This window comes from Rissa tridactyla, chromosome 1, assembly GCF_028500815.1.
Source record: "Rissa tridactyla isolate bRisTri1 chromosome 1, bRisTri1.patW.cur.20221130, whole genome shotgun sequence".
Taxonomy (NCBI): Eukaryota; Metazoa; Chordata; class Aves; order Charadriiformes; family Laridae; genus Rissa; species Rissa tridactyla.
In genome coordinates, this window is record NC_071466.1 from 133,530,903 (window position 1) to 133,551,603 (window position 20,701).

At 46.4% G+C, this 20,701-nt stretch overlaps 2 protein-coding genes across 2 annotated transcripts; one reads left to right on the forward strand and one right to left on the reverse strand.

Moving 5' to 3' along the window:
* Window positions 1–400: 400 nt before the first annotated feature.
* Window positions 401–9,759, forward strand: C1S (complement C1s). The gene is made up of 12 exons (XM_054184569.1): window positions 401–649; window positions 1,105–1,169; window positions 1,585–1,789; window positions 3,022–3,199; window positions 3,463–3,588; window positions 4,254–4,453; window positions 4,640–4,793; window positions 5,028–5,143; window positions 5,376–5,454; window positions 5,709–5,846; window positions 6,361–6,435; window positions 8,516–9,759. The coding sequence occupies exons 2-12, from the start codon at window positions 1,165–1,167 to the stop codon at window positions 9,307–9,309; spliced, it is 2,070 nt and encodes a 689-aa protein (XP_054040544.1). The 5' UTR covers window positions 401–649; window positions 1,105–1,164; the 3' UTR covers window positions 9,310–9,759.
* A 2,888-nt stretch (window positions 9,760–12,647) lies between these two features.
* C1R (complement C1r) lies at window positions 12,648–20,111 on the reverse strand. Its single transcript, XM_054184557.1, has 11 exons — window positions 19,979–20,111; window positions 18,940–19,168; window positions 18,520–18,712; window positions 18,197–18,340; window positions 17,853–18,049; window positions 17,206–17,353; window positions 17,000–17,121; window positions 16,334–16,412; window positions 15,767–15,907; window positions 14,200–14,274; window positions 12,648–13,965 (listed from the first exon to the last, which is right to left on the reverse strand). The coding sequence occupies exons 1-11, from the start codon at window positions 19,984–19,986 to the stop codon at window positions 13,163–13,165; spliced, it is 2,139 nt and encodes a 712-aa protein (XP_054040532.1). The 5' UTR covers window positions 19,987–20,111; the 3' UTR covers window positions 12,648–13,162.
* Window positions 20,112–20,701: the final 590 nt, after the last annotated feature.

Here is a 20,701-nt window from a genome sequence, read left to right on the forward strand (position 1 = left end):
AGCAAAACAATGCGCTCTTACTCCGGCTGGTAGCCTCAGAGAGGCACAACATCGAATAGGCCGCTGTCTTTTCCTTTTTTTCCCCCTAAGAAATGGATCTCTGAAGGAGATGAGGAGCAGTGGCAGCAGCCCTGTGGCCACCAGGTTGCAGTAAGAGAACGGACTCCAATAAATTGCTCTTTGGACAGGATTATCAAACATTTTGTTTCCATGCAAAAGCACTGGACCAGTTCTCATGTTGACTCTCCTTTTTCTGCACCCTTTGGATTTTGTTCCTGACTTTTAAAAGGGAGGCGGAAGAGGAGGAGAGGGGAGGCAGCCGAAAACCCTTTTCCCCTCCCTTTTCCCCGAAGTCATCTGATTTCCCGAAAATGCCGAACGCAGACCAGATCTGTGCTCTCCCCCGCGCAGCCTGAGCCAACGGGATTGTGCAACTTGTTTGGAAATTCCCTTTCCTGCCGAGGGCCGAGCATCCCACCCCAGCGGGGAGGCTGGGAGAGCCGCATCCCGCAGGTAGAGGGTGCTGCGATATTGCGGATTAGAGCCTTGGGCACGTTCGGAGGAAGGTGTGAACAGGAAGGGAAAAAAAAAAAAGAAAAAGAGAAAGAGAGAAGAGAGAAGAGAACAGGACACGAACTAGGGAGAGAAGGTAAATATTGCAAGCATTAGAAATGGGAAAGGAAAAAATATTCCTGAGCGTTGCTATCTGACTGCTAGAAGAGTCAGGACAAGCTGCTCCCCATTACTTAGCGTAGTTTTTAAGGTGCTGGGAAGAATGGATTTTGTACCCCGGGGGGAAGGTGTGCTTTCTGTCTTACTTTGCTGTGCACCAGCATGGTGTCTGGAGGCACTGATGGTCATACGGGGAGAAGGTGAGTACCAGTGAGTACCGAGATCATCTCTCCATTTTGTCAGTACGGGGACTAGCAGCTCTTCTTGGTGCTTGGGGTTGCTGCATGCAGGAAGGAACAGAGTTATAAACTTGCTTTTGAGGCAGATCATTGATGTATTCTCCACAAGCTGGGCTTTTAGGGTCTTTGACCTGCCTAGCAGGCATGCAGGAGCACAGGCAACGTTAATCAATCACACTGTTTTTTGTCCCAGATCATAACTCCAAAGTCCAATTCCTGAAAGTTTTCAGAAAGGAAGATCTGCTTTTTCCAGATGCGGTGAGTTATTTCGTCTCCAAGGGGAACTCAGGTTTATTAATAATTTCATTTTATAAATTAGGTATTGTTTCTGAAATCTGAATGTATCTATAGCCCAAGTAGCCTCCAGAACAAGGCAGTGAAGAAGGGAATAGCACTTGAGACCCTTGTGTTCAACTCCTGCAGTGTTACCAGCTCCTATAGAGCTAGAGAAGAGGAGAGAGCGTGACTGAGGTTGTACTCCTTCTGTGTGAAAGTCTACTGGAGAAAGACAAGCCCCACACAGCCACAGCACTGGTCATTAAAACTCCTCCAAATCCAGGAGCTATGCTGCATGCTATGTGCAGCCAAAGACTAGTTTTTTCACTAGGGACTGTGTGCACATATGCGGACAGAGAAGACTACTGCAATGTCATCTTCCTTCCTCTTTTCTCAGGTACCTTATCTTCTTCTGCCTCCCTGTGTGGGCTGATGCAGCCTCCATGTATGGTGAGATCTTGTCACCCAATTATCCTCAGGTGTATCCCAATGATGTGCAGAAATCTTGGGAAATCCAGGTCCCTTCGGGATATGGCATTCGCCTTTATTTCACACATATGGATCTTGAACCATCGCAGAACTGCGAATATGACTTTGTGAAGGTACTGTCCCCATCCTCAAGTGAGAAAAAGACAAGAAGGTGGGTTAGAGCACAGAACGGCAGAGCCGTGTACAAAGCTCAGGGCTGGAAGAGGAGATAGACACATCCTTCCTGTTCTGAGCTCCAAGAAGCCCAAACTGAGTGTATCCACACTAGCAGTCACTAAATTGATTTGAGTTTGCCTCATAACCGCATGAGCATCTCCTGTATTCATAGAAAAAGCCTTCTTAGCCATCACCGACACCTCTCTATGGCAAGGCACATTCTTACCCAGTGAACCATAGGTATAAAAGGACCATTTTCTTAGGGCATTGATTTTCTGTCCCTGAAATTATTCAGAATTAACCCCTGAGTGGGCATAGATGATTTAATGCAATCATAAATTGATTGGAAATTATGAAGGCTAAAAACAATCAAGAGATTGTGTATGGATAGTGGGCACTCAGATAAAGTGTTGTGGTCCATCGCGCCACAGTTTTCAATGGCTTATGCACTACAGCTTTCTTAAAACTGAGAGACCCACTAGTTGTGCTCCATGTTGTCCCACAAGGCACAAAAGATCAGGCATTTCCACACAAACAGACAGAAAACAAGACCATCCTATCCTACGATAGCTATGTGTGAAAAGGGGCAATAAGGTTGGGTGCAGCACCAGAAGGAGACCTTGGAGAAGGACCAAGGTGGGACAGTAGGATGGATGTGCTCTGCTGGGAGCTGTAATAACATGTGTCGTTTTGCAACAAACCAATGAACCTGTTAGACTGCAGACCGTCAGTGATTGGTTTTGCCATTTTGAACCACGGTGTTGATTTTTTGTACAAGTGGGCCTGAGGAAAGGATGTTGACAGACAACTCTGCATTAATTTGTATCTGAGAAATTAAGCCAGGTATTTCACAGGTGGGACATCAGTAGAATGGAAAAATCCTCAAGCGTCTTGCAAATGTCATGAAACTGGTTGTCTAGGGGCTCCATTCAGCTGTACCTTGGCTGACTGTCTTCCACTCTTGGCCAGCTGTCTTCCACCCTTGGCCAGCTTCGTGGTGACACAGCAGTCTTGGTCCCTACTGCTGTCTATGTGACATGGCTGTGCCCTGGGAGATCAACCTGAATGTTGTGAGAAATGCATGCAATTTAGGAGCCTTTGGTTAGCCACCTATGAGCAGAAAGACTCAAGTGTTGGTAATTGCACATATTCCAGTAATGTGATAAGACCTCTCTGCATTCTTCTGCAGATCGTGTCAGGTGGCCATGTTGAAGGTGTGCTTTGTGGGCGGAAGAAACCTCGTGCCCCTGGCTCCTCGATTGTGGAGGAATTTCATGTCCCTTATGACACCCTCACTATGAGCTTCCAATCAGACTTTTCCAACGAGGAGCATTTCACTGGTTTTGCGGCCTACTATGTTGCAGTGGGTAAGGTTAAACCAGCCTCCTCTGAATCTCTGTATTGTCCAGGCTATGGGGGGAGGAAAGCTGACATAAGGGTTTTCCTTACAAGAATGCCTTATTTAAAAGAGATCCCAGGCGAGGGGACTGCTTTCCAATATGGCCAGTATAAATGCTGTTTTAGAGATACCTTTTCCTTGTTGTCCACCAGTTTGCTTCACTTTCTCATCTTCTTCCTGCCCTTAGGGCCCCCTTTTAATCTTGTCTGATTCATCTTTTCACACTTGCAGACTTGGATGAATGCATGGATTTTGTGGAGGAACCTTGCAGTCATTACTGTAATAATTATATTGGAGGTTACTTCTGTACCTGCCCACCAGATTATTTCCTCTATGACGATAAGAAAACATGTGGAGGTAAGACATATACATGAGCTGTGGTCAACAGCAAGAGTTAATTTAGGCCACGTGAGATATTGTACATGGAAGACCTTCTCTATCAACCTTCTCAACCAGTTGCGACAGGTATATTTTGGGAGAAAAAACATCACAGTGCAAATCTGAACTGGCAGTAGACCGTGATTTTGGGAATTCTGTTAACATATTCGTAACATTCTTCGTGTCAGGAGAATTAAGAAACTACTAAATTATATTCTTTAAAGACTGTGATGGAGACCCTTCTTAGCATCCTGCTATCTGTGAATCTTTTAATCTCTGACAAAACAGGGCAGTCCAATACAGACACAAAAATGGCCAACGGGCTGCTTGGCTTGAATCAAAAAATTGCAAAGTCACAAATAGTGCATATTGAAAGGAGTATAATATGAGGATCTGAGCACGAGGAAAGGAAGCCTAAATTGCAGGTGGAAGGTGAAAAGGCAGGCCACTAGAAATTAAAGTCTCTGGGTAATTAGATAGAGAATGGCCCTGGTTTTAGTTTCTTGGAAAGATGCAATGTTGTCACATGGTTAATGCAGGTGTCTGGGGAGACTGGAGATGTAGTGGAAGAGAGAAGGCTTGTTAGCTCCATACATGGACCAGTTCCTTTCTGAATCCTGCCTGTGTTCCTTCCTTAATCCTAGTGAACTGCAGTGGAAATGTCTTCACGGAGCCATCGGGGGAGATTTCCAGCCCCAACTATCCTAACCAGTACCCAGAGAACTCACGGTGTGACTACCGAGTGGCTCTGGGGCCAGGCTACTTCGTGACATTGACCATACGCAGCGAGGACTTTGACGTGGAACCAGCCAACTCAGAAGGGACTTGCCACGACAGCTTAACAGTAGGTGTGGGACTTGGGGAGGGAGTCAGGATGCTCTGGATCTCCCCTCAATCTCCTGATACTCAGAAGACCTTCTGACTGCTTAACTTTATTTTCAACTATGTTGCCTTTTGAAATTATTGGGAATATCTCTCTCTCTGAATGCATTTGGTATTTCTCATTTCTTCTTGTTTGTTATTTTCTCAGATTGTCTCTGGGAAGCAGCGCTTTGGTCCCTATTGTGGCAGCAAATTCCCAGGTCCTACTGAAATCAAAACTAGGAACAACATTCTTGACATAATCTTCCAGACAAACCACGCAGTACAGCACAAAGGCTGGAAAATACGCTACTATAGGGATCGTGAGTATGCACTTGGGAAAGAATTCTCTCTGCTGCTGAGTTAGGAAGAGAGCTTGTCCCACGTCAGATTCATGGTACAACAGCATGTTAACTTGTTCACAGCTGCTGGTACTAAGTAAACAGAGGATGCCTGTTTGCTAGGCAGAATAATCCCTGGGGGGAATGAAGTTGTGAGCTGGAAGGACAGTAAGTCTTGGACGAGTTAATCACTGATTTCTGCCTATCTCTTCAAAGCTGTAACCTGTCCTCCGAGTGTCATCCCCAACTCTGTTCTTGATCCAAAGAAGGATAGGTATATCTTCAAGGACAATGTGAAGGTGACCTGTGTGGAAGGCTACGAAATTGTGAGGGTAAGTTACATAAAAAAGCATATATCCTCTCTGGCCCTATCAGCAGCTTCCTGATGCCATTTCCCATCAGGTGTCCTGGGCACCTTTGGGGACTCGAAGTTTTCACCACAGCTCTAGGAAGTGGAAACTTCTCCCAGCCACTGCAGCATTTTGAGGACCCTTCAGTGGAGCGCCTGTGTCAGATACATTTCATGACCAGTGATTTACATGGGTCGTGTGTTCTTTTCCCTAGCAACGAGACAGCTTCATGACTTTTCACTCCAGCTGTCAGGACAACGGTGAATGGACCAACTCCCATTTCAGCTGTGTTCGTAAGTGACCCATCTCTATATTGTGGGAAGCAGACCGGAATGGAGCCTTTAGGCTCTAGATCCACTGTATCTCCAGGTTAGGAGGACACTGAAGGACTGGGATGTGCGCATGATGAAGGGACAGAGGAAGGGAGCGCTGATGACTGTACAGGGACCAGAGGAGCTGAGTGGTTCCCCATCATACAGAATAACCATATTGCTGAGTAAGGCTACCCCTTTGATAATATTTGGTCATTTTTGTTTCTTCTCTACAGCTGTGAACTGTGGCGATCCTATTGCCATTGACAATGCCCAAGCCGTATACGTCTCTGAACTTCATGAGCCTCTCTACAAAGCTGCTGTCCGGTATCAATGTGATGCACCTTACTATACCCTGAAAACCGAAGGGGATGGTAAGTATTGCCTCTGCAACACAAACACATTTCTTGGATTGAAGGCCTAAGAAATGGTACTGGGATCGTCACAGGGCTGAGATTATATCCCATCAGGTCAAGACTGGGAAAAGGTTCTTATTGGTGTGGGATTGCAGGCAATGTTTTTGTGTTGCCTTTGTGTTTATACCCTGTAATAATGTCTGAACTTGGGCTCTTGACCTTAAATGCATTAGCAAGTCCTCTCTCCATCTGCTTGGTGTGTGAAGCATGGAGATTTTTGTCACATCTGACACACATTTCTGGTGAAGAAGTAAAGGACTAAAGAAATCTATTAGATGAGGTCCCTCCAAACTAGAGGCAGAAGCACCCTGGTGGGATCGTGTACTTCTAGGGAGATTCAGCAATGTTTACCAAGCAGTGCTCACTTTGGAAATGAGAAGGTTAATACATCATCTTATACAGTAATGCTACTTACCCTCTCTTCATCTTGATTGTGTCTTTATGTCACTCTTTTTTTCTTGTGTTTTCCAAGCGGTGTATCAGTGCTCAGCCAGTGGAGAATGGGTCAACAAAGAGATGGGAACAAAGCTACCAAAATGTGTCCCAGGTACTACCAAAACTGTGTATACATATAGGATGCATATGAAGACCAGTGCTTCTTCCATCTGTCTGTTTTTAAACTGTTAAGCCTGAAAGTACGGTTGATCCTTTCTATGCTGTTTAAATCACATTGGACAGGGTGTTTCCGAAAGCTGTGAGCCCCAAGGAAAGGTCAGATGAGGCAGCAGAAAGAAACTGGAAGCAAAAGTGGGCAACATAATAAGACATCTGGTATAACAGGACCTCTTCAAGTATCAGTGTGTGTTTCTGCACCAGTTTCCCCACCTTCAAGGGTGCACATTCTCAAGTTGTTCAGCGCTTTAGATCTCTGTCTGCATTATAGGTAGCAAAAAGACTGACAGGTCAAAAAACATGTCTGACAATGCTGGACCTTTCTTTCTTCAGTCCCTCCCAACCTACACTGAGAACTGTAGCTTCTCTTCAAACCTCTCCTGGGGGTAGCGTCCAGCTGTCCACTGGGCGCTGCAGATGCAGCACTATAGAGAAAGGTCTTTCGCTACTCTCACTGGAAGTCATAGCCTAAACCCTTAAGGTTTAATGCATCCTTCAGTATTCGGATACACTTTCTGCATCTGAAAGCTCAAGCAATATCCCTGTCAGGGACCTTCTCATCCTCTCTTTGTGTGCTTGGGAGACACTGAAGAGGAAAGTGCATGGGTACCACTGCTGCTCCTGACTGCTGGTTGTTACGGCTGCGTCTTAACTTCCAGCTGGTAGAGTGAATTTTAAATCCTACGTATTCTGCACGCTGTTCAGCTTACCCTCTTACAGGAGGCAGCATGCCTTGGGCTAGTTGTACATGATGCCTGTTCACTACTCCAAACCCCCAAATACTCCTTGGCAAAGTACAAAATCCAGCTGAAGATGACTCTTAAGGGCCAGCTCAGCCAGTGACTTGGACTATACAAGTGCACAGTGTAAAATGCAAACGGTAAGATAAAGCTCAGGGAATTTACTACCCACAGGGAGGTTACAAAGAATATGAAGAAAGACTCTTCTCAGTGGGACACAGCAATAAAGGACAATGACAGGCAATGGATACAAGTTGCAGCAAAGGAAATTCCGACTGTATTTAAGGAAAAATGAGCACTGGAACTGTTGGCCAGAGAGGCTGGCTAATCATCACCCTTGAAGATGATCAGAAGCCCTCTGGCAAAGCCCCTGAGCAACCTGGCTTTGCTGTTAGGAGGGCAGGAGAAGGGCAGTTAGAGATGAAGAGGTTGAGCTAGAGACATACAGAGGTACCTTCCAGCCTAAATCTTTCTATTATTATGTGAAATTCTGTAACAAACTCTGCTTTATTTAAATTGGAAGCTACCTACTGGCTATAGTTCCTTAATCTCTGACGATATGACTAAGGGTTCAATGTAAATAAGGCAATATGTGATAAGATATCAATTTCCTAGCTATGTCAGAATGACCAGCCTTATTTATGCCTTTAGAGCTCACATTCTGCAAAACCTCGTAGAACATTTTACATAAAGAGCACGGAGCACCTCTGTACCCGTAAGACCGACGGATAAGAGCTCCATTGACCCACTACTTAAGATTTTACATGCTAAAAGAATGGAAAGGAAAAATGGTAAAACATCAGCGACAAACCTGAACACTTAACCTGAGGCTATCTGGAGTTCACAAAAAAGAAAAAATAATTTCAAAGGGCAGTGTCATATTTATAAGAACTTAAGCAAGTATTTTTTCTAAGACAATCCCTTCACCTACAGGGCTTAATACAGCAAAGGAAAGATGCTAACTACAATGCAATTATATTGTGAGCTTTGACATACCCCGCACTGGTGGGGTGACAACTGCTTTCCAGAACAATGAATATTTTCAGCCTAAATTGAATTTTGAGAGTAGTTTTTCTGGATTTTTCTTGAATTTCTCTGTAAATACTAGTTGCAGACTCTATGACATAGAATATAAACATTGGTTACTCATAATCAAAAATGATTTAGAGGACACAGGAAGGAGGGGACTATGGGCTTTTTTGCAGTAGCAAAGAACCCCCTGTTTGTAACTGCTAATTCTCCCATCTGGTTCCTCTTTTTTTCTTTTCTTTCCAGTCTGTGGGGTGCCTAGTAATCCCATCCGAGAGAAAGCAAGGATTTTTGGAGGCACCCGTGCAGAAAAGGGCAACTTCCCCTGGCAGGTGTATTTCGATTACCCAAGAGGCGGTGGCGTACTCATCTCTGAAAGATGGGTGATGACTGCCGCTCATGTGCTGGAGGGGTACGACAAGCCCAACATGTACGCTGGGGTAATCAATGTTGGTAAAGAATCTCTGTACTGGGAGGCCAAGCAGCTGGTCGCAGAGGCTTCATTCATCCACCCCAACTGGAAGAAGCAGCCCATAGAAACCAGGACTGATTTTGATAACGATATTGCACTACTGAAGCTGAGGGAACCCGTGAAGATGGGCCCAAACATCTCACCCCTCTGCCTTCCTGGTAAATCACCTGAGTATGAGCTACAGGAAGGGACTCTGGGCTACATTGCTGGCTGGGGCCAGAGAGAGAGAGGAAGACTGCCTATTTATCTCTGGAAGGCCCAGATTCCTGTGGTGAACATGGATAAGTGCCGATCTGTGAAACCAGAGGGCTCTGCTGATTCCAGTGCTTACCGATTCACCGACAATATGATCTGTGCTGGTGGTGACAAGGACAGCTGTAAGGGGGATAGTGGTGGAGCCTACGCTATCCAAGATCCTCTTGATGACAAACGGTACTATGTAGCTGGGCTGATCTCCTGGGGACCAAGATGTGGTACCTTTGGTCTTTACACCAAGGTAGTGCGTTATTTGGACTGGATTACAGAGACCATGAGCAAGCATGAGGATGCAGAAGCTTGGGAGGATTAGCTCTTTCTCCTTTCAGCACAGTCACCCTTTCTAAATGTGATCACGGATGGCTACGTGTTCAGGCTGGCTGTGATCCTGTTCACTCTGTGTATATAACGGGCCTAGTCATCGTGTCACTGCTGAGTCAGGAATACTTATAGGTTTCTCCCGCTGTCGTCATGTCTGGGAAGGGAATTTCTCATTCTTCTTCCACTCGTAGTAACGTAAGAGGAAGACGCTACTGGATAAAGAGGCCCCTTCTGCTTCCTCTCTTTTTTTTCTATCCCATTTTTTCCCACTTGGAGACGATCTACCCATGCTCCTCCTGACAGGGACATTTCAGTGAAGATGAGAGAGAATAATGGTTGGTTCCCAGGGTAGGTTCAGAGCCTGGTTTTTGATTTATGTACTTCCTGTATTGTTCAGAATATTTAACAGCATTAAAGGATGTCCAAATTGCCTGTTGTGCAATGTGCTATTGTGTGTGTATTGCCTTTCTTCTTCTCGGTCTAGACCTAGTTCTCCTTGAAACTCCCTAAATCAAGTGTCTGTTCACATTTTGAGCCACTACGCTGCCAGCTTTTGTCAAGCTGTAACTTGTGCTACCTCACCTCTCTACCTAAGAGTCTTTATGAAGTTCTTTGAAGATGCTTGCATCTCTTTGACCAACCATTACCAGCAATGAGGACTTTAGACTTCTGAATCAAGCTGAGCAGAAGAGACATCTTCGAAGTCCTTTTGTTTACCTGTCCTCGGGGCTTTATTTTTCAAACTTTATTGTGTTAGATAAGAAATAAAGGTTGCTTGATTTAGGGAAAGTAGTGTTGTGGGAGAAGATAACCTGGCATTTGTTAGGGGTATCTTCTGCTCCAGAAAGTCCTACATCACTCACAGTTATCTATCTGCTAAGATGGTCAGAGAACTGGTGCAGATGGCATATGATGAAAGACAGAGGAAGCTGGGTTCGTTCAGCTTGAAAAGAAGGAAGCTGAGAGGGGGATCTAACTGCTGTACTCAAGATACCTAAAGGAGGACTAGAGAGTGCACAGAGCAAGATTCTTCAAAAATGTGAACAGTGACGGAACAAGAGACAATAGACACAAACTACATTAAGGGCATTTCCAGTTGGGCTTTTTCCCAGGGTGTGGGTCAGCCTTGGAACAAGTGTGATAAAAGACTGGGGAATCTTTGTCCCTGGACATCTTCATAACTTGCCCAGGCACAGCCCTGAGGCTCTGACGTTAGTCCTGCTGTCAGCAGTGGGTTGGACTAGAGACCTCCTCTTCCAGCCTAAGTTTTTCTGAGAGTCTAGGAAACGGTGAGGAGGACGGGTGCAGCTCTTGGGAGTTTTCATATAGATTCCTGCACCTTCAATTTTGTGTAGCAAGCAAGAGGTTTTTTTGTTGTTGGGGCTAGTAACCAAGGATCTCATACTACATTCCTGAGGAACTGTGACCTGCAGGTCACAGATGAATGCTTTTTACTTTTATATCTGTATGTGCCAACTTTGAACTAATATGAAGTTTTATAGTCACTCCTTCTTGTTGCTACATAGGTGGGCTCATCTCAGCTTTCATCTTTTGGAGCACAAAAGAGAAATGTCCATGCCTGGTAACGAGTCCCAGCTGCAATCTCAGTTCCTCTTGTGCAAAGAGGGGACTGCGTACTGGCAAAGGAACAAGAATGATGCAGTGGTGCCATTGTAACAATATTTTATAAGTTATTATATATAATACATAACTTTACAGTATGTATTAGAATTTCATAAATCATGCAGGCATGCCCAAACATCTCGGGTAATCATGAGCAAAAGCCACTGGAAATCTTACAGACTGCTATGTCTGGATATTAGGAAGCTTCTGCTTTGGTATGTATCCTGGTTTGAGGTAAAACAGAACCAATTTTCAGATTCGTAATTTTACTTTTTAGCTGGGCCTCTTCTAACTGACTAAAGTCTGAAATTAACAGCATATCGTTCAGAAATGATGGAGATACTTACTTCATCAGTAGAAATAGCTCAACAAAGTACAAGTTGGGAAAAATCAATCCATTTTAAGTTCTGAAAAGGTGACCTTCAAACTAAGGTAAGACATTTCCGTAGCCTCTATGACCACAAAGTCGCTCAGGGAAGCAATGTCACATCATTACTCACTAGCTCACTGATTAACTTCAGTCTTTTTGGAAAAGAGGAAGAGAAAGTGCTGAAAACAATTCAGGAGAGCAGAGGAGAAGAGAAACAGAAGTGTGGATGAATGGGCAAGGAGCAGGAAAGATACTTATTTAGCTGGGATTCTCTTCCTAGGAGGATCACAGATTCCTATAGGGATTTTAGGCACACCTCAGCTTCCCAACGTTTCCTAGTTTCCTGCAGAGTAGGAGATTCTTTAACATGGCTTCTCAGTCATTTTCCTCAATTTTCACAAGGACTGAAGAGTTGGGTATTTTGTTGTTCTTGTGTGGCGGTGTGCTCTCCCCTTTTCTCCCCCTTGTCACCTGTACTCACTGAGCATCCCAAAAATTCCCTGTTCTTCACCTGGAATACCCCCCAGGTTGCATATGCCTCATTCTCCATTCCCTCCCCCAGACCAGGGTTTATCCATGTGCAACTGGACAACTTGTTTTTCCATGCTCTCGTTGCCTCTCATGCTCCTCTTTTGCCCATAGAAATGGGAGAAACCAACAGAATTCTGACCTCTGGAGATCATGGATGAATTTATATCAGATGTGCAATTTCACGGATCACTCCCCAGGGTATACTATCTGAAAAGCAAATGAGAGATACTGACACCTGAGAAGAACTGGAGCTGGATCTCAACAGAGAACAGCGCGAGAAGGCAACTATGACGCTACCCCCAGAGTTCCCCTGTCATGGTCTTGCAGACTTCATTTCTCTCAGTGACTCGCAAGAAAAAGTTTGGTTTTTCTGCAGTAGCAAAACTAGTTAAGCGACAACTCCAGAGAATATACAGAATATACAAGAGGGGACATCTTCTCTCTGAGTCAGCATCATTTTAGAGCTGCTGTCCTGCAGTCAGAGCTTTATTTCATATAGTATAAAAAAGCCCCATCCTCAAATTCTGATCAGTAAAGGTTCCTGGGCTCTTTTCTCCATGAGATTGGTTGTTGTCTTCCATGCCTTTTGAATGTGGCATCACACAGACAACTTAATTTTGCCTCCTTTGGAAGCCACCTGGAGTTTCAGAGTGGGTAATCTAATGGTAGTTTTGTGACAGGTGAGGAACTGCCACATGCCATTGTGGAACTGGAAACACTTTAGTGGTAGGTAAAGCAATCCCTATATAAAGTCCGTAAGTCGCTTTCAGTGATGGGGAGTATTTAGTAGTTGCTAAAAACAAAGACAGAAAAACATAACACACCTGGTTTCTCCAGCAATGATTTTAATATTCATAGAATCTCACCGATGCCAATGGGCATATGCACACTGTACTCACCACAAAGTACCACATCCTCTGAGAAAATCTGCTGCCCTGCAAGCTTCCCACACAATAGAGTACAAAAGTAGACTGCAGTAGTCTGATGATATAGTCAGCACTTCAAAGAATAACGTGTTTGCGGTCATGAGATTTCCTGATATTATTAAAGCTTTATCCAGTAATAAGATTTTGGAAGAACTAGAACAACCACAAAGGCATTCCACAAGCTGCCAATGGTACAGCAGCTTTGATAAGTTTTGATGGTACCACCAAGAATTCATCAAAGAATATGGTGGCTTTCAAAAGTGCTCATGATGAAGGTTACATGGTCTGCCTGTTTGAAAAGCCTTTGGAACATCATCAAAAGCTTTAGGTATGATTTGCTGTGTCTGGAAATTTATATGCTATCAGTGATTCTTCAGTTAGTAGGAGAGCAGCATTTAGAGCCTATCCTCCCTTATTATCCCTTTGATCCAGTCCAGATAGTTGATGATCTTGGTGTAGAAGCCATAACCTTCGGCACAGCCGATACCCCAAGAAACAATACCGGTAGCCACCCAGCGATTACTTCCTCCGTCTAACACTGTGAAGATGCTCCCACTATCTCCCTGGCAGGTATCCTGCTTGACTGTGAGGAAGCCGGCACAGAACATGTTCTCAGAGAAAACCATAGGTATATCCCGCTTCTTACTGTCCAGCCAACTCTGACACTTCTCTCGAGCAACCGCTGGTAGGCTCACATACTTCAATTCATTTGAAACAAAGTTTTTTTCCACACCGAAGCCGCTCACGTAGCCCACGCGCCCATCCCTGTAGAATGTGGTGTTGGTAGTATCTGGGAGACAGATGGGCAGTACTGTAGGGCCCAGGGTTACTGGGTGTTTCAGCTCCAGCAAGGCTATGTCCCCATTGAAGTTGTGGTCATCTTCAGGGTTGTAATCTGGATGGACAAAGATCCTACGTACAGGGTGGTTACCCATCTTGTGGAGCTCTTCTACCTTGGTGTGCCCGAGGAATATGTTAGCCTCCTCTGCCAGCTGGTCCAGGCTCACATTGTTCCCTCCTGCCCCTTTGGGGAAGATGGTGTGGGCAGCTGTCAGGATCCAGCGATCGCCCAGGAGCGCACCACCTCCTCGGCCATGGATGCCAGTCAGTGCCTGCCAAGGGAAATTGCCTGTCTTGGCTGGCTTGCCGCCCATAATCCGCTGGAATTCAGTAAGGGGTCTGTCCGGCTTCCCACATACTGTGAAGAAATGCAAGGAGACCATCACACCCTCTGTTGCCCTGGCTTGTCTCTCTCTTTCCTGCACCATCACTGTTCAATTTCACCTTATTTTTGCCTTCCTGGATAGATTTCCCTGTCCTCCCTCACTGATACCATTATCCTCACCCCCCTCCCTGCATGTTGTCCCGGCTTTGTTCTGACTGTGAGCGTGAATCGGTAAACACCAGACAAAGTCAAGAGTTTTTTACTGACCTGGCAAGCAGGCGGGAATCCTTGCCTGGCCATCTTGGTCCACCCAGGTTCCCTCAGGAGAGCAGGTGAATCTGTCTGTAGGATGACAGGGAAGTGAATGAGACCCAGGCCTGTAGGCATGAGGTGGGAAGAAAGGATAGGATAGGATAGGATAGGATAGGATAGGATAGGATAGGATAGGATAGAATGGAATGGAATGGAATGGAATGGAATGGAATGGAATGGAATATTTTCAAGGGGTTCCTCTCTCCAAGGTGTCTCACATGCTGCACTCAGCCCTTCCATCCCAAAGGCACCCTTTCCCAGGAAAAGCCACCTGTGGTATAGTCTGGAATGTCTCCATCTGGGATAGCATGTACATCTCAAAGCACCTCAGTTCCAGGGGACCAGTAAAGCTCAGGTATTGCTTCTGTAGGAGAAAAGCCTGAAGAGCCATCTGAGTGAAGTCTTAACTTCATCAAGTCTTAACTTCACTCAGGCCACGTGCTTGTTGAGCACTGTTTGACCTCATTTAGCCCAAAGAAGGGGGAGAAGTAGTAAAGACATGGATTTTAGATTCAAGTTTCTGGTCTCTGTAGTTTGCAGAGAGTAGGACAAGGTGGTTTGTTCCAGAAAAAGGAAAAAGATGAGTCAGTTACTGTATATGCTCAGTATCTATTTCTGAGGCTATATTGCAGGTCAGCTAACTTGCATGTCACCTCTCAACACAAACTCCACCACCTCCAACATTCTTGCTTTTCTTAGAAAGTTTGTGCCGGTGACTAAAAGTAATTTATATACAATTTAACTTACACTGTAGTAAATGCTTCCAAGAAAGTGTTCGCTGTTCTCCTTCAAAATTGACTAAATCACAATGACTCCCCATCAGAATTTGGCTGGTGCTGATATCTAATTGCTCCTGATTTTTTTTCTGATGAGACTGAGCTCTGACTCTTTATGAAGAAGTTAAGCTCAGATGCAAAAACAATCAAATTCAACATGAGTACCAGCTTAAAGCACTCCTTAGCTGCTTGCTCCTGGCCCCAGTGCTAGCGTGTCACCTCCCTCAGGCACGGTCCACAACTGTGCATCCATGCTGGCAACCATATCCAGGAACCGATTCAGCTTAAAAATCTACTTTTTTTTTTTATGGAGGCTAAGTGAGTGAGCAGCCAAGGCAAAGAATCATGAACTTCTTACGCTGTTCTTGCAACCAAAGCTCCTGTGTCATCAAATCGTATCTGAGGTGCAAAAAGAAGGCACGTGAATGGTTTTGAACATTGCCTTAACTTTTCTGACCTGTTGCATAAAAGTAAATTTTTCTGTATGTATGTTAGCCCTTAGGCTACAGATGAGAGAATAAGACCTCCTGCAGAAGTTAAGGAGAACATGGAGGAGGACTCTGGGAATGAAGTCGGGTGGGAATAGGCTGAGACAACCAGCCTCGGGAGCTATGCCGTGGAGCCAGGGAAAGATTGGAGAGCCCTCACAGGCAAAAACCATGAGCCTGGGGAGCATAGACAATTCTAACTGGAAATCTGTGCTTTTCATGCACAGATTCCAATGTATGTGTGGGATTAGGACTCACCACCCCCTTTTCCGGTGACGATGTGATAATATGGTTCATTGCATCGGTATGTGATCACGGACTGGTAGTTGTTGTTTGCAGGTTTGTGGACATAGCTGAATGCCCCATTGGTCAGGTCTGTAGGGTTGCCACAGTTCACAACTACAAAAAAGAGAAAAGAAAGAGGTGAATCAAAGACAGCCTTACTGCCTGCAGGCTTAGGTTCCACTTGGATTGTGACCATGATGTGAAGGATGGAGAGGACCGGTTAGTACAGCGGGCAGAGAGAGGGCGTTCCAAAATGAATCCCAAACTGGGATCTTTCGCTTTTAGATGTTACAGCATTGTGTCAACTTTTTAGTAATATTTTATTCATTTCTGTAAGGGAGGAAAAACATTTAAGTTCTTGCAAGTGGAAAGTGTAATGAAAGTCAGCAGTGGACTAGGTGACCTCCACAGGTCCTTCCAGCCAGGATATCTGCGAGTCTATGGCCACAGGCAAATTGAGTCATAGAGGCTGAACTCCCCACGTTCTCGGAGGGGGAAAACCACGGCAGGGGGCATAATCCCCGTTCTCAGATCACTCACTTTCACAGCGGGGCATGGATTGATGCCATGTCCCATCAGCCTGGCAGACAGCTGTGAAGGACAGCAGCTTTCGGTTGCCCTGCATGGGAGAGAAAAACATCTCTGTTGGTTGTACAGAGCCTTACATTCCCTTCCCCACGTTAAAATACTATTCTATCTGCCCATCTTTTCACTGCTGTCCAATAGTTACCCCTCTGCAGTCTGTTCCAGTTGCTGTCCTCTCCCTTTGCTGCCTTCTCTCTACCCTGTGTTTGCCACAGGCTACAAATTCTTCATAGCAGGCCAAGGTATCAGCAGCCAGCAACCATAAAACCATGACAAGTCTGGGGCGATACCCAGTCCTGGCAACAGGATGGCAAGGGAGGCAGGTAACATCTTCTGCTTCAGATCTAATTTTCATAGCCTTCCAAAGAGGTATTCTTGTTTGCCAATGTTTCCTGGTATCTTTGTCTCTTACCCTCTACCAGGGCTTCATGAAATAGTAATTGCATAAGGAAAGGAGCTAGGAGAAAGGAAGGAGAACACACTGGGAGAAAGCCGACAGAAATTGCAACAGGTTGCAACATCAGCGAAATCTCCAAAGAAAGTTTTACTGAAAGGTGAAAGACTTACACAAACTGAAGAGAAGCCAGACTATGGCTGAAGGGAGGGGAGAAGGGATCTCACCTCCATCAGGTTATACCCAGTCTTGCAGCTGACAACAAAATAGTCCTGAAACTGGTACACAGGCTGCAGGTCTCTGATGATGGTAAACTGATCCCGTGGGACAGGCTGTGGGCACCGTATTTCTGTTAGAGATTGGGACAAAGTAGGATATTATTAATAAATGGTCTAGATAGGCTGTAGCAGCCTCTGGGGAAGAAACATCTTACTCTCGGAGGTGTAGTGGATCTTCCAGCCACGGCTGAACCCTGACTCATCGGTGAGGAAGAGGATGTCCACCTCATTGCTGTTGGTTTCAATGCTGCCAGGTGACTCCTTGCCACAGAATTCACCGATCTGTCTCCCGCGTGCTTGGATCTGGTGAGGAAGACTTGTATCACAGGGACAGAAACACACATGCCTCTCTGCCCCAGCATCCCTATTTCAGTCCAGACCAAGTTTGCCACAGTGCCTATGACAGTGGACAGGGCTGGTTGTGTGGCCCATCTTTGCTGATGTCTGCAGTGACAGATCAGAACAAAGGACTGAGCCACCTACAAGCTCTGCTTGTCTCTTATCACGGGTAGCAGAGCTGTCAACCCCTTCAAGTCCTGAGATTAAATCAAAGGAAGATAAAACTGGAAGAAGGATTATTTTTTTGGCTCCGCTTGCAGGTGCCTGTCACCCAGAGCCTCTGACCTCAGGACACTGGTAATTAAGCACACTGAGGGGAGGGACAAGGGAAGAGCTCAGTCCTTCATGCTGGGGCATCCTCCTTGTACTGATCCCACATTTCTCATCCGAATAGTGGTGTCCCTACAATTCCTGTCCAGGTCTGGCAGCAGGGTTGGAAGTAGAGTTGGCTAATCTCCAGTACCTTGAGCTGGTCGTAAGGACAGTGGACTTGCTGGTGTTCATCAATCTCAAAGGGTTCCAGGAACTTGAGGATGACAGACAGGCCCCTTTGCAGACGGATGCTGTAGTTACACCGGAGGTCTTCAGGATAGGGCTGGGGGTACTCGGGGCTGCTCAGGTACCCAGATGCCTCTGTGAACAACTCACTGCTGCACTCCGCTGGCGTAGAGGAAGAAAACAAAGGTCACATTCTGGAGCTGTGTCTTCTGCAGCCCTGTCAACTGCTCCCTAAGTCACTTCTTCCACCCTTCCTGGCTGAAGGGCTCCTTCCCTGGAACCCTCTGATCCTTCCAAATTTCAATTTACCTTTGCAGGAGCGGTGGTCACTCTGAAGCTGGTAGCCAGTCCGGCAAGAACAGAAGTAGCCACCCACATAGTTGTGGCAGACATGCTGGCACCGAGGCCTTTCATCTTCCTCAGCAGCATTCTTAGGGTCACATTCGTCAAGATCTGAAGACATAGGAAATGCAGGGACAAGGGGAGGAAAGTGTTAAACCTCTCTGCTGTAACCAAAAGTACATAGAGATTCACACCCTTGCTTACAGCGTCTCTTCATTTTCCTGACGAGGAGGAAAACTGGTGGAGCCACAAGGGCTGCTTTCTGCATGCCGAGGGTCTTGCCTACTCACCCACAGCTTGGTAATAGGCCAGGAAGCCCCTGTAGGGAATCACTGTGCCATTGTCTTCATTGGAGAAATCAGAGTGAAATGCCAGGTGCATCCTGTTCCCCTTAGATACAAATTCCTTCCTTCCTGGGTGATTGCCTGTGGTTGACCCAAGCTGGCCGCAGTATCGGCCCAAGTTCTTCTTGTCTGCTTTGATCTGTCAAGGTAAAGGGGAAATCACTGTAGCCTTGTAAGATTCAGCCTGCTTCATGCATCGCCATTACCCAGCCAGGAATCGCCAGTAGCTCCTCCACCCATTTCTATCTTTAACTCCTTCCCTTTCCTTTGTGGGAAGCATGAGAGGAGGCCTGGTGAATGAAGAGCTATTGCATGTGGTGGCCGCTAGATTCCCATCTGCAGCCATCCCTTGGCCCATGCACATACCTTAACATAGTCATAGAAGCAGGACTCCGATGGCTCCAGGTCAAAATATCGGAAGGTCAGCTTCACCGCATAGCCTTTTGGGACGTGGATATCCCAGATGCTGATGTTATTGTTGGGATATGGCTTGGGATAACCGGGGGATCTGATCTCCCCAAAAAGCTTTCTTGGGACTGGACTGGAACTGATCACTCCAAAAAAGAGGAAGGTGCACACAAGGAAAGGAACGTGCCTGTGAACATGGCAAGTAAACTATGAATTGCACAAACTTAGGTCATCCAAAATCAGGGGAGACTTCACAAGTGACTTGTGCATTGTCTAATGGAATCCAACATGGGAGGCCTAGCTGCAGGTCCAACTTCTGGCTTGGATCACTCCGGAACAAGGAGGGCAGCTGAAATGAAGACACCAGCACTACCCAGGTTCCAGCAACGCCTTGTCACCCAGCCAAAGAAGTTCATCAACCAGGAATCAGTTTGAAAGAGCAAAGGTGAATTCCCCGAGAACTGCTCCCAGCTTGCTCCCAGCAGGCATGGGGCTGGGTCCCTTAGAACCAGGGGAAGTTTGGTTCCCTTTGGCTCTAGGCCAGCAGGTCATTTCTGTTTATTGCTAGTTTAGGATCTCTGCCCAGCTCGTTTGGCGAGGGTCTGACGAGCTCGAGCTCAGTTTGCTGAGGAGCAATCCTCCCTCTCACCCGGTCATGCCTCAATTCCTCTCCTCCAAAAGTTGACCCTCGTTATTTTTTTTATTTTTTTTTTCCTCTCATTCTGCGGATCGCTCCTATTCGTCTCTGGGGAACGGAGGGACTCTCAGTGTTCCTCCACAACAAGCTCAGTGCCCAGACTTCACGAAAAACACCAGCCGGGAAGATCCCTCTCCCTCAACCCTAGGTGCTGGCAAAGCTTTAATGGGGGGACGGCGAGATGAGCTCAGCCCAGCCCCTTGGACCTCTCTCTTCTCCTTCCTGGTAGGGTTCTAACCCTCCTCTTCCCCTCCCGGCCAAGATGCCCATGCCCCCCCTCCCCAGGTTGCCCCCACTCACATGTCCATACGCTCGCCCGCCGGGCACGCAACCCCCTGCCCGTCCTCCCCGGGATCTCCGGAGCGGCGGTCAGCGGGAATTCCGCCCGGAGGCCGGTCAGGTAGGTGGGGAGAAGCGGAGGGAGGGAAGAAAAAGCCCGGCTGGCCCCGTACCAGGCTCCCCCCAGCCCGGCGGCTGCTGCCCTCTGCTGCCGAGATGCTGCCGAGATGCTGGTGTGTGTCCCCCCCCTCCCCCGGTGTGTGCGCTTTTGGGGGTCTCTCACGTCCCAGCCAGGCAGGGGCGACCTGAATCTTCCAGGCGAGACCCTTTCCTAAGGTTCGATCTGCAATCCGGCAGCTGCTCCGAGGTTGTCCCCCTCCTGAAGTTGTCCTCTTAGGAAGCCTTCCCCCGACTCCTTCTGGGCCGTTTCCTGGTGTAAGAGGACCAGAAATTTTGGTCTTAACAAATTAATTTAAACTTTTTTTTTTTTTTTTTAAATCAAACCGTCAAAAGAGGCGAGTTTTCTCTGTTCTGGCTTGCTGAAGAGCATTTCAGAGGATTGGGGTTTTTTGGGGGGATGGGATCTAGGAGCTTCTTCAGGGAAAGCAGGAAACATCAGACATTAGAGTTATACAGATATTAAGGAAAATGAACCAACCTACAGAATTAAAAGCATTCTGAGAACAAGTCCCTCTTCAAGGACCCTTCTTGCTGTTTGTTCTGCGAGCGTTTTTAGGAGAAGCG